At 36.6% G+C, this 12,919-nt stretch overlaps 1 protein-coding gene across 1 annotated transcript in view; it reads left to right on the top strand.

The window, feature by feature from the left end:
- MORN1 (MORN repeat containing 1) overlaps positions 1-12,919 on the top strand; it is a gene marked incomplete at both ends in the record, with an annotated part of 53,487 nt that overhangs the window by 25,560 nt on the left and 15,008 nt on the right. The window contains 2 exon segments of the mRNA XM_082009244.1: positions 7,828-7,835; positions 10,026-10,111. Coding sequence (XP_081865370.1) covers positions 7,828-7,835; positions 10,026-10,111 — 94 coding nt within the window.

Below are 12,919 nucleotides of genomic sequence, written 5' to 3'. Positions count from 1 at the left end.
GGTGCTAATGTCTGGATAATGACAGCTCCAGAACTGAGGGAGTTAGCACTTCTTCCCATTGTGTTGTTCACCCCTACCCTCATACCATCTCTCCCAAAACCGCTTTTTTTCCTTAAGGGTTTTGCACTTAGGAGGTCACTTCTCATCTGTGGTTTTTGCAATTTTAATATTAATTAAGATACTCATTAATATTCATTAAAATAAGTATGTTCTAATCTTGGGAAACCTGGGGCGGGGAGGGAGCAAAGCCCTGTTTGTACTAGAATGTGTATGCAAGTTGCTAACCTGTCTTGCCTTTCAGACAAGTGTTAGTACACTGGTAGCCTTACAGAAATATAACTAAAAAGAAGTAATTATGAAAAGCATCTTGCGGTACCATGGTGAAATAGTAGCTAAATCAATTTGTTAGTCCCCTCTATAAACTCTAATACACATCTGTAAGCTCATTTCACAACAACGGGGCAACAAAGTGATGATTAACATGTTTGCCGATTTTGCAATTAGAAACCTTGGGCTAGCCCTAAACGTGCTGACTCTGTTAGACTTGCAAGGAGTGCTGGAGATGTTGCACTAATTGTGATAAAAGGGGTCCCGGCATGCGTCAAGCACATCCATGTTAACTCAATTTAATGAGACATCAATTTGGAGTTAGAATCTAACTGTACCAGTCTCTTACCTGCTTTGCTTTACTGCTGCTTCTGTGGCCTAGGATATGTTTCCCCGGTAATTATGTTATTGTGAGACTTGTTGATTGTTTGTTAAAAAATAAATTATTGGGTGGTAAAAGGAATTAAGCTTTCATGTCAAAAGCTCTTACTTTGAATTTATCTGGATCCAAGTTCCTGTATGACCATTTATCTTGTCAACAAAGGACAACCTAGATAAAGTTTTAGAGTTATTAAGCTTGTATTTTTCCTGAAGATGCTTTGCTGATGTCCATTACATTTCTGTGTTCTTTTCAAATTCATCATTATCATTTAGTACTCTCAATGAGCAGAATGTCTTTGTTTTCAACTGTTCTGCTTGTATTTTCAGTCTACATACAACAAAGCTATGGTCCCAAGCATTATGAAAAACAGATTTATTTTTTATTTTTCATTTATTTCCCCTGGTAGCTACACAGAAGTAGAAACCACTTCTGAAAATACAGATGTTGTGATGTAGTGATGACCTTTTGAGAAAACTGCTTGTTACTAGAGTTGAATCCAAAAATTTCTAGCAAACTTTATTTTGACCGCTAAAATATTTCCCTCACCAAATCCTACAATAAAATAATTCTGGATTTTGAATCTGAACGTGTAAAAAGATCATTCTGAGGCCTGATAAGAGTGGTGTTCATTTTGGTGCTAAGCTTAGGAAAATAAATTTAAAAAAAAATATATATGTATATATAAAAAAACACTTTCTTTGGGTCTTTGGTTTGTTTTGTTTAAAACTTTCTGATTGGCTGCTTGGCATTTTGCTTAAAAGAAAAGCCAAGCTCACGCATATGGAAGATTGCCAGATACTCTAAACCCTATTTTGGTTAAATTACAGTACCCAGACTTTGGTAACAAAGCGCATTGATTTTATATTCAAAAAGATTTTTATATTTATTCTGTTAACCTTTTGTAACTCCCACCCACAGCTTTAAACCATAGAACATTTTTATGCTAATTGTTGTCAGTGGGGTATCTGCCATGGCCCCTTGGTAATTTAAATCCATTGAATTGTAATGCAGGTGCCACTAACTGCAGAACTGTGATTGTCTGACTGGCTGCAGCATATATGTCTCAAACAATTCTTTTCAAACTGGACGTGAGAACACTTTAAAAAAATCCCATATTTGAAGATAAGCTTACATCGTACTTAAAGAAAAAACTTGGATGAATTTTCCTCTCATTTCTAAGACAGTTTTACATACAGTTTTAAAACACTGTGGCAGAGTCTAAGGTTCAACAGCTATTGTATAGCTTTTAAAATGTCATTACTCCATTTGGATTTGGAAGTTTATAGGAATTTTTGTCTAACATTTTCTGAAAATATGGTTGTGTGGTGCAACATCATAATCCAGTGAATACGATACGGGAGTGGGAGGAAAAAAGAGGTTTTGTGTTCTGAGCCCAGAACGTCAGGTGATTTTTGGACAGATTACTTCCTTCTAGTCTTGCTTTTCTCAGTGTGAAATAATGACATTGCTTTTCCTTTGCACGTCTCAAGACATTATGTCTAATCTGAACTACGTTATATCCAACAAAATTCTGTCCTGCAATCTTAATGGGCATACGTGTATATGTTTTCTATCTATAAGAAAACTTAATATTCTTTATTTCTCTAAAATCTTCATTATATGCCTTATAAGATCTACGTAGTGCAGAGTTAATGATTATGCAGTAGCACTTTGTTTGGAATGCACAATATGCTAAAATGCTGCCTGGGAAAATATTTTAAATACAGAGTAGTCATTACTTTTATTAAATGATTGTAATTTCAGTGGGTTTGATGAACCCTCCCTCTGAGTGAAGTCTTTGTTTCTGCAGAATGCTTTAATATGGGTGAGAGTCATTCTCACAAGTAAAATCTTTGGTTAACTGAAGTTACTATACAAAGAAAGAAGGTAAATTTAGGGTCAAAAATAGAAGTTTTTTGTAGTCTTCACTGAAAGGTGCGTGGTGTTTTGTTGTTCTCCCCCCCCAATTAAAAACACTTGAACTCAATATTAGATTCCAAAGTTCAAATTTAAAAGGTGTTCTAACAGTTTAAAGGCAGTGACCAATGATTGTGAAAAATCACTGCTGGAAGCTGGAGTTCCAGGTTCCTGACTGGGAGTGTGGCTTTCTTGGTAGAGCAGGTTTCAGGATGGGCCGGCTGATTTTGGCTCTCTTGCCACTTGCTGTAGAGGTTTTGTTGTGGAGATGTAGTTATATAGCTGTTGCAGTGTCTAGTTGTGGTAATAGTGATTAACTCCAGTGGGTTTGCATTAGACACAGAATGCAAGATTTACTGCTGTTTCTTCATGCCCCTTTATTTGTCTGGACCTAGTTACAGAAGTTCTAGGGATCTGAACACTTCTTTCTTTTAGCCTCATCATGAAGTAGAGAATTTAGCTTATTTTGAAGCAAAAGGAATTAATACTGCAAATATAAGCAGAAAATTCTGTAGAGGTTAAATTACCTAGAGTGTAATATTTCACATCTCTTAGCTGATTAAATCTGAATATTCACTAAAATCTTCAGTGGTTAATAGCTATTTGGAGTAGAGCTTCCACTCTGCCTAGGAGTTACTGCTCCTACTGCAAGACTGTCCATTTAATTCTCCTTTTCAGGTCTTGTTGAACCTTTATATAATAAATCTGTTCTTAAATGATTGAACAAATTTTGTCCAAGAGTCTTCTGAAACAAAGATTATTTTTTTTGTACTTCTAGTGGATAGGTTTCTTATCGTTACTATCTTACTCATGTAACTAAGATAGTATGAGGCTGTTGAGATAAACGGGTGCAGCATTTTTCATATAAACATACATTCTAGCTCATATGGTACTTTAAATCCCTTCTAATGCATGTCTGTGTATGAAAAGTTAAATGCAGCCATTAAGAAGATAATTTTGGTGAGTAAACCCTGACGGGAGCTACATGCTTGGAATTCTTGTTGACTCAGCCTCCCTGGTTCAGGATTTTGGGGGTTCGTTTATCTATGTTACAATTATACTGGTGCTAGTAACAGTTCTTTTTTTCTTACTTCTCAGTTTTCTAATGCATGAGTATGTTGAATAAGGTCTTTACTCTGTGGCAAGACAACTCGGGCTTGACAACAAACTAAGGTTAATATAGAACCCTTGGCTCTTAAAAGCTTTGAGTTTTGTCAAATTAACCTAAAATCTTGCTCTGACATACTATCGGTGCGTTTCATTAATTGAAGTTAGCTTTGCAAGATACTAACAGAACAGCATTTTTTACAGTTAACAGTTGATTTCAGTCTCTGTAGTTTCATGTTTTTCAACTAGCAGTGAAAGCAAACTATTTGTTAAATATGTTGTCTGTGTTTTACATTAGGGAAGTTTGGGTTTTGCTATTGGAAATGTGCGATGTGTTTTCCCTGTGGAAACTCTGGCAGTCTAGCTGTGTGTGGTTTATTTTTATTGTAAGTAATTTGAACACCATTTTCTAACATTGGCTGTATTTTTAAAGCAGTGCTGAGATAAATTCAGATAGTAATTGTTTTACAGTGTGTGCGTGTTTAAAAAGTGGGGGTGTGATTTAATAGAATACCTGTTTTGTAATGTTAGTAGCTTCCCAGACAGGATTTACCGTGCAAAAGAACAGGACTATTTAAGCAGTATTACCAAGCAAGGCATAGATTCCCACCTGCTATGCTGTGTTTTGGTACCACCTGTGCAATTTACACCTGATGGAGCCCTCTCCAATGCCAGAAGCGGACACTGATTTGGCCATTAGGCGTGCCGGGTGTAAATTTTGTTCTGGTGGCATCACATTATATTGATATCAAGTGTTGTCTCGAAATAGGCTACAGCTGAACTGTGACTGGGATTTTGTCATTTCAAAATATTGGCAAAATATAGCGTTCTTCTGAAAAAAGTTTTAACCCAAATGACAGCAGCTTCTCATGTGTTAGCAGCCACGTGTAGCCATAGACATTGTTTAACCTTAGTTTAAGAAGGAATGTTTATATAAAATATTAATATGAAAATATACTTACGCAATTAACAATATCGGCGTAATTATATTAGGGCCTATATTGTTATATAGTCTTTAGTATAAGACCTATTGAATTGTAGCCCTAAGGAAAGAGAAGTTTTGAAATGGCTATTTTATAGCAGTGGTTAGTTCCATAGCAACAGCTGGCTCCATTTGCAATCATAAAGCTTCATACAATTGACCTCGATTTGTAGTGTTCAGGTGGCTGAAGACCACTATTTGTTTATGGAGATATTCCTCCTGTCTAGATTCCAAAATAATACTTCTCGTATTACTCTGGTGTTGATTCATACTGTGTGCCAGGTTGATGAGGTTTGCCAGCAAAACCCATTTCTCAAGGAAATTCGGTTGGCATCAGAACTCTTTTTGGGAAATGGACACAGACATCAGTACTGTATTAAGGCAGCAGAAAAAAACCCATTAAGTGTAGAATAGCCTTTTGGAATAGAAAGTACTGGTAACTGTGGCTGAGGTGCAGTACAGAAGGTACAAGCATGTTTCAAAAAAAGTCTTAAATAGGAGAATTTCTCTTAATGGGGACGCTCACAGGACAGACACTTAACTGGTGTTGGTTACATTGCTTAGAATACTAGGAAAGAACTTTTAGGTACCGCAGCAGTGATTGTGATGTAAGAACCTATATAGGATAGACAAATCTAGAAGAGAAGTTCCTGTAGGATGTTCTTTCATGCAGTCATGAGTCTGCAGGTGGAACAAACAGTGCTTTTCTTTCAGAATATTTTTTAAAGAGCGCTGAACAAAGACAAACCTGCCCTTTAGAAACAGCACACTGTTAGTGTTACAGAATAGGGATGGGGGAAAAAAATCCATACTGGCTCCTCGTTTTTGCTGTAGTATAATTTTTTAATTTGAATTTGCAGAGTTAACATCTATTTTGTATGAGCCTCCTTTTTGCAAAGCACTTGGGAAGAGTCAGAAGAGTTGCGTACCTAGCCTCTTTGAAGCTCTCTTTGCCCTCTTGAGTGATACAGAACACTCTGAATATGAATGCCCTAAAATCCTAAACCCCTAAAAGACTAGACTCTGTTCCTTGGATAATGGTATATTGTATTTTTTGGTCATAGAAGTTGATCTGCAGTCCGTAACGGAGTTTTCAGAGCTCCCTTTTTTTTAGGAATGTGAGTGCTAATGCCTGTCAGTATGCCAGCTGCAAAGAAATTGAAGGTGTCACTGTAGCATACGTATGGGTTCTAGCCTTAATCAGGCTGTGTTAAAAATCGTAGTAATGGAGATGAATCAGAGTAGGCTAATAAGCTGCCAGCGATCCTTGTAAATTCTTTCAACTTAAGCCCGAGTCTTTCACTGCTATGGCTAGGATACTGGCAAGGGAGACTGAAGTTTTTTGCAACAAAGAAATTGTCAGTTACCCTATGGCCATGCTGTGAGAGTTTTAGCATCACAGCTACTGTTAAGTGCTTAACTTCTGCAACTGTGTTGTCAAAATGTTTTGTTGGTTTTTTTTATACTTCAAATTCTGTCCATCAGGATTGCTGAAAGGAGTCTTGCCTTTCTGTTTCAGATATGGACTAGATAACTTTTTCTTTCTGGTTCTGTTATCTATGCTGAAATAAATGGTCTAAGAATCATTTAACAGAAATTAATGTGAGAAGATAACCTTTAACGTACTCCTTTCTGCCATAAATTTTGGTTTTGTTTACATAAAGCATACATTTTGCATATACTAATGTATTTATACATGCAGTCATACTTCTTTGAAGTTTGGCCTCTGTAGCAATGTGATCATAAATTAATATATGTTTGGTTATATACTAATATTCTGCTGTGTACATTATTGTAGATATAATGCACTTGATAATTTTCTTTGGGATCAGTATAGTAGTGAAATAGTCCTCAGTAACTTGAGTTAATATTAGTTTATTTAACGAAAGTTAAATGTGTTTTGCTTTCTGCTGAATAGACCATCTTTCCTCTCTTTTTTTTCTTTAATGAACAAAGCTCTTTGGTGAATTGACTCTAACATTAAAGACTAATGCAGTGTGTCTGGTCACCTTTAAATGAAATGTCTATTACCCCTAGGACCAATAACTCCTTATTTTTAAAACAGCTCAGTTAAATGAGGACGGTATTACAGTATTTAGTCTGTTACAAACAGATCATAACTATTTGCATGATGTTAATAAATGTTACATCTGCAACTGTGGGATTGCTGCCTTGTCATCCGTACTGAGGGTTGCTCACTGCTAATGTTTCTTCCTTGCTTTCCCCAGCTGCTCCCCTCCCTGCCAACTTCTGGCTTGATGTCCTACGCAAGTGATTAGTGTGCTGTAATTGAATTGGCTGTAAAAAGATAATTAATTGATATTTCACTCCCAGAGAGGTCAAGCTGCCCTATCTTGAATGGTTGTTATGAAAGTAGTCATCCTGCTGGCACTTATCCCTTGAAGGTGACACATGGTCTTTGTCTTGCTGATTGTAATAACTGTTATAATGGAAATTAACACAAAAGGGGTATTTAAGGAGTGATCCTCTGATTTGGATGCTTTAGCTCCACTTTGAAAGCATGTGAAACTGGAATTTATAAACCTTACTAGGTAGTTGTCTGGGTAGTATGTTTTTAATGCCTGGCACAATACTACCTTATTTGCTGTCTAAACCTTCATTGTGCCATATTACCAGTAATGAGGGACAAAAGAAATACGACTATAGAAATGTAAGGTTTCTGAGATGACTAATGTCAAATCCTGTCAAGCACCTTGAAACCATTGATCTTAAACACCTTTCATGTAACAACTGCTTATTTTGAGATTATTTCAGCTCAAGGTTGGCATGAATAATTTTTTTAATAAATGGATTATCTAAATGTAGGACTTCCACTGATGTTTAAGAGGCTCATAAATAAATAAGGGAGCAAAATTCTACAAGTGACTCTCTTGGAAAAGGTGGGAAGACTTTATAAATAAAGGTGGGAGTTGGGTTCACTGTCTCCTATGAAAGGCGTATTTAACTATTTGCTTTGTGTACTTAAAACTGTCTTAGAGAAGTATCAGGTGACACAGGCTTCTGCAGGCCTAACAGCTATGGCACTTACTCTTTTTAAAGACTATTCACAACTGTAGACTTAATGACAATTAAGTAATTCTACCATTCCTAGTAAGCCAGGTATGTACTGGTACGTCCCTGTGCATCAGTGTAGGGCGACTTACTCAAGGCCATACAATGAGTCAGGGTGTGAACTCAGAGTCTTTGTTTTCAGTGCTTCCTCACATCACACAACTGTAGCAACTGTAGTCTTTACTTGTTCCTATAAGTATCTTGACATTCACTGTGCGAATAAATACATTATGGGCAAACCTCTTGAAGACTTGTGTCAAACAGAAAAACATTTGCACTAGAAATGTTCACTCCTTCTTTCTAAAGAGTCACTGATGTTCCTTTTCTGCACTGTTAAAGAGGAAAAGTTGAATGGGGTCCCTTTTTTAAACTTGCCTTCCCATCCCTGATGACATTTACACTAACCTTGTGACTATAGTGCACTGCTAGAAGTACCTGCTCAGTGTTAAGCATTTCCTTTGAAACTGTGTGGCACAAGAGCTATCAATTAATAATAACAATTTTTAAAAAGGTTAAATTTAGTGGCACAGGAACCTTTCTGAAACTGTTGGTGCATTAAGAACCTGGAGGTGTTCTGGAAGCAGTGTGGTTTTCATTCATTGCCCAGAGAATAACTACTACTACTACTACAGCAAAAGCTAATGGAGAGAAAGACGTTATTTAATGTCCTTGCAGAGGCAAAGACTTAACTTTTATCTTGCCATATAATGATAAAGTTACGGTACTATGGAGAGAACTGCAGCTTTTGCAACTAAAATTTCTTAATTTAAGGTACTTTAGTTAGGATGAAGTATTACAGTTAGAATATTGCCTTTCTTTCATGCTTCGCCCCACAGAATTTGGGACAAACGCTACTATTTTTGGGTTTTGTCTTGAATAATTCAACAGGAGTTTTCCAACACACAGTATTCCTGCCAGGATGGGAAATTACCTACCAAAGCATTTTCTAGTCTTCCGGTTTATGTTATGAAATGCTGCTTCAAGTTTCCACTCATTAAGAACATGACCAAAACAGCCCTCTTGCAGGTTTTGCAGGGAACAGAAGTTACTTAATTGTGAAATTTGAGTTCCTGCAGGGTGGGTTGGTATAAAATTATCACGAGTAATTGCATTATTACATAATTGTTAGTTATGTTGGTTGTGACAAAAACCATACAAGATGGCATCGATTCTGTTACACCTGAGTGAAAATAGGAAAAAAAACCCCACAACACCCTATTTTGTGTAATGCTGTCAACATCATTTCTCAGGCTCTGCAGTACTTCTTACAGTGGGATCCTGAAGAATATTTCAGGAAAGTAAGAAAAGTAAAGGCTATTAAACTTTCATCTATGCCAACCTCAATGTAAAATACTATATCTGCATGGATACAATGTACTAAAACAAAGAAAACAATGGTGTAGGCATTCAAAAAGTCCAGGAAATAGTTCAGAAAATAACTTGGTCTACTAACTGAAGGCTTGAAAACAGTATTTTAGCAGGACCTGTTGCAACAGGACAAGGGGTAATGGTTTTAGCCTAAAACAGGGTAGATATGAACTAGATCTAATGAAGGCGTTTTTGACAATGAGGGTGGTGAAACACTGGCACAGGTTGCCCGGAGAGGTGGTCCATGTCCCATCCCTGGAAACATGCCAGGTCAGGTTGGACGGGGCTCTGAGCAACCTGATCTAGTTGAAGATGTCCCTGCTCACTGCCGGGGGGTTGGACTAGATGGCCTTGAAAGGTCCCTTCCAACCCAAACTGTTCTATGATTGAGAAAATTCTCGGGGAAATCCTAGATGCTATTGCTCAAACTGAGAAAGTGAGATGTGCCCACTCCAGAAGTTCAGGTATAGATAAAATAACTATTTACTTCACTCCCAGTAAGATTGTGGTTCTAAAAAGTAAGAACTTCAGATCAGACAATTTGATATAACTTCTGGTTTCAAATTCTTTTGACTGGTGAGCTATGCATTCTGGCTTTTATCTTTTTTTATGATTTGGCTCATGTTACTGTAAGGGATGCTAATAGTTTAGTGACCAGGATCCAATTTTGTTTACAGAAATAAATAATAGGAAATCCTGAGAGAATCTTAATCCTATGTAAATCAAAATTCACTGTATTCAAGTGCTGATGATTTTGCATTTGTTGTGAACTTACGAGTGCAAAGGAAAACACTAGCACATCATAAATTACACCATTTTTGGAACTTTCCTTAAGCACTAAAGAAATACTTTTTTTTTTTCTTTCTCTAGAAAAGAGGCAAAAAGCCAAGTGGCAAGGTGTCTGCTGAGAAAGCTGAGAAGGTGACAGTCTCGCAGGAGAAAATGGAAGACAGCAGGTATGTGTGAATCAGTATTCCTACTGCTCAGCTGGAGAATGCTGTCTGCCGAAAGCAGTTTTTATCTCTTTGCAATACACCGCTTCTAATTGGTGTTATTCTCTTGGACAAGCGGCCCTGTCTTTTTCTTAGCCAACCACTGTGATGTAATACTGCCTTTCACATTGTATGCCAGTACATCTTTTACTTCCTTATAACCTGGGCTTGTGCTTTCAACAACAATGTTTTTTAGTCCTTCAATTTGGAGTGTTTGGTGTTGGGTGTTTTGAGTATTTGGGGTTTTTTTTTAAAATGCTTTTCTTGTTTTATTAGACCTTTTTCCCCTCTTTCAAATGAAGTAGGTGTGGCAGGTTTCACTTCACCTTAAAAATTGCCACCAGATCTACTACTTGGTTTTTCAACTCAGTTTTGCAGTCTACTCTAATTTCTATGTTGCTCTGATTACACTGAGTAATTACATCTAACCTTGCTAGTTTAAAACTGGTGTGTTTAAACGAACCTCCATAATTGCATTACATATGATGTAGATAGTTAAAAAGACAAGAATTACATAGAGAAGAAAAATTTTTTCCCTGCTTACTAGGTTAGCCAAGTTTTGCAAGGGTGATCTGAACAACTGTGGCAACATAAAAATTTTAGTTTGTTTAAGCACAGAAAATCCCCGCTTTCTTGAAAAAAAACCTGAAAACCACTAATTTGAGTTTAGCGATCGTCTAGAATGGGATTAGGTGAAGAACATAGTACATTATGACCCTTTGTGGTGTTAATGTATCAGAAGTAAACTCTAGCTGTAGATTTTCAGTGCATGATTGGCATGCTTTCTGTTTTAATGTTTGGCAACAAAAACACTGGAATTGCATTTTTCTGCTTGATAAGAAAGAATTATCTTGCCCTGTTTCATAATTACAGCCTCAAGAAGGTGTAAGTATTTTATTTTGCATGTTCCATGTTGAGATTCATAGACTCAATATTTAATTAAAATGGAAATATCAAAATTCTCTTTGAACATATATCTTCAATTGTGGATGGACAAATGGCAAATTCCTTCATGCAGGAACCAGGTAGAATTATCATTATCGTAAAAAGGAATTAGGATGTAATCCAAAAACCCACCTGAAGTTCCATCCTTATATGTTAAAAAGAGAAAAGTTATTCTTAACTTCCATCAGTGCAATTACATACAAATTGCAAATTGCCTGTATATTGTTCTACTTTTATCTATCAAAATTCAAATTAGCTGTTGAAAAGTTTGTGATTTGTTTCATAGAAACTTTTGTGACATCTTTCAGATTGCTTCCTATTTCACCCCCAATGGTACTGACTTTGTATGCTGAGTATAGGAATTTTTTTTGTTTGTTTGTGGGTTTTTTTTCTTTCTTTGTTTTATCAGGAGAATCTCTGTAAACTAATGATTTTTAATGCTGCAAATAGAAGCTACAAGTCCATTTCCAGCTCTGCAACTCAGAAACTTAACTGCAGTATATAAAAGCTTAACTGGAGTAAGCTTTCCTTGTCCAGTGTCAAGGTCTAGGTGAACTTTCAAATCCTCTTACTCTGTTGTAGGGAAGAATAAGGCATATGCAGTAGTCAGAGAAGCCAACTTGGGAAAAGTGTTAGGTCACTCTCTTCATGCTGGAACACTTAAAATGTAAAATTCTGGCTGATGGTCCATTTAGCTGTTAGCTGCTTTAGGTATTAGTCACAAACTTTCAAATCCTATTCCTTCAATTCCAACTGGAAAAAGAGAAGATGCTGGTTTTGTAATTTTGCTAATGTAAAGGTATGGCAAGCAACTAAAGTAATAGTAGGAGGCTTTTTAATGTCAGGGTAGCTTTGACTAGCCTGGAAGAGCAAGAGAACTTGTAAATGTCGGATACTGATTTACAGAAACTCTAGCTTTCAACGAAGGGAACATGGCATCTACTGCTTTCTTAGATTGAGGCCAACTGTCATGATACAACTGATTTCTGGAGTTGCACCAAAGCTAAATTTGGCTCAGCATGTGTAAACTGCCTCGTATGTGTGCTAAAAAAAGAAGAGAATAGTAGAAATTTTTTTTTGAACAGCATTATTTCCTCAAAACAAAAAGTAATTGGTTTCTTTCATGATACTGCTTTAGATGTGAATTAAAAATATATTTTTAGCTTTTGGATAACTTTATGCCTTTTCAGTTGTTTTCTGAGAGAATGCATGTGCAAGTAGACCTCCTTCTATACTTTTTATATTGAGTATTCTCATACAGATATTTTTGCTAGGTGACTAACTGGAAGAATAAACTGTCATTTCAAGTACAGTGAATAAACCTTCCTTTTTACAAGTACCATATGAGAACATAGTAAATAAAAAGGCTGGTTTCTCATAGCCATTTAATCGATATGCAACCCTGAAAGCAATACTGAATCTTTTCCATGATCCAGCCACAGATGTGCTTGCGTTAAGGCTGTGGTATGAGATGACAGTAAATGAAATTGCAGCTACAGCAGCAAGTATTAGGGGGAAATGAAAATTCCTGACTCAGAGGAGCAGGGCAATGACAGAAAGACTCCTCATTATAGGTCTTTTCATATGGAGAAGAATGACTGGTAAATGAGGTTTCTGTGGCACAAAAAGGATGGAAATACAGTTGGACGTTCATGCAGAAATTGTGCTCACTGTACAAAACAAATAGAAGAATAGGGGATATCTAATTTGCATTTCTTAACCGACAAAATGAGTATGGAGATATCCTCTGAGACTGATGACGGTTGCAACAGTTGCCACAGTTGCGAGAAGGGTATTGTTTAACTTTCCCATCGCTTGTGATACAAG

Source organism: Phaethon aethereus (genome assembly GCF_964289735.1).
Source record: "Phaethon aethereus genome assembly, chromosome: 21".
NCBI lineage: Eukaryota > Metazoa > Chordata > Aves > Phaethontiformes > Phaethontidae > Phaethon > Phaethon aethereus.
This window is presented reverse-complemented; position numbering and strand designations above follow the sequence as displayed.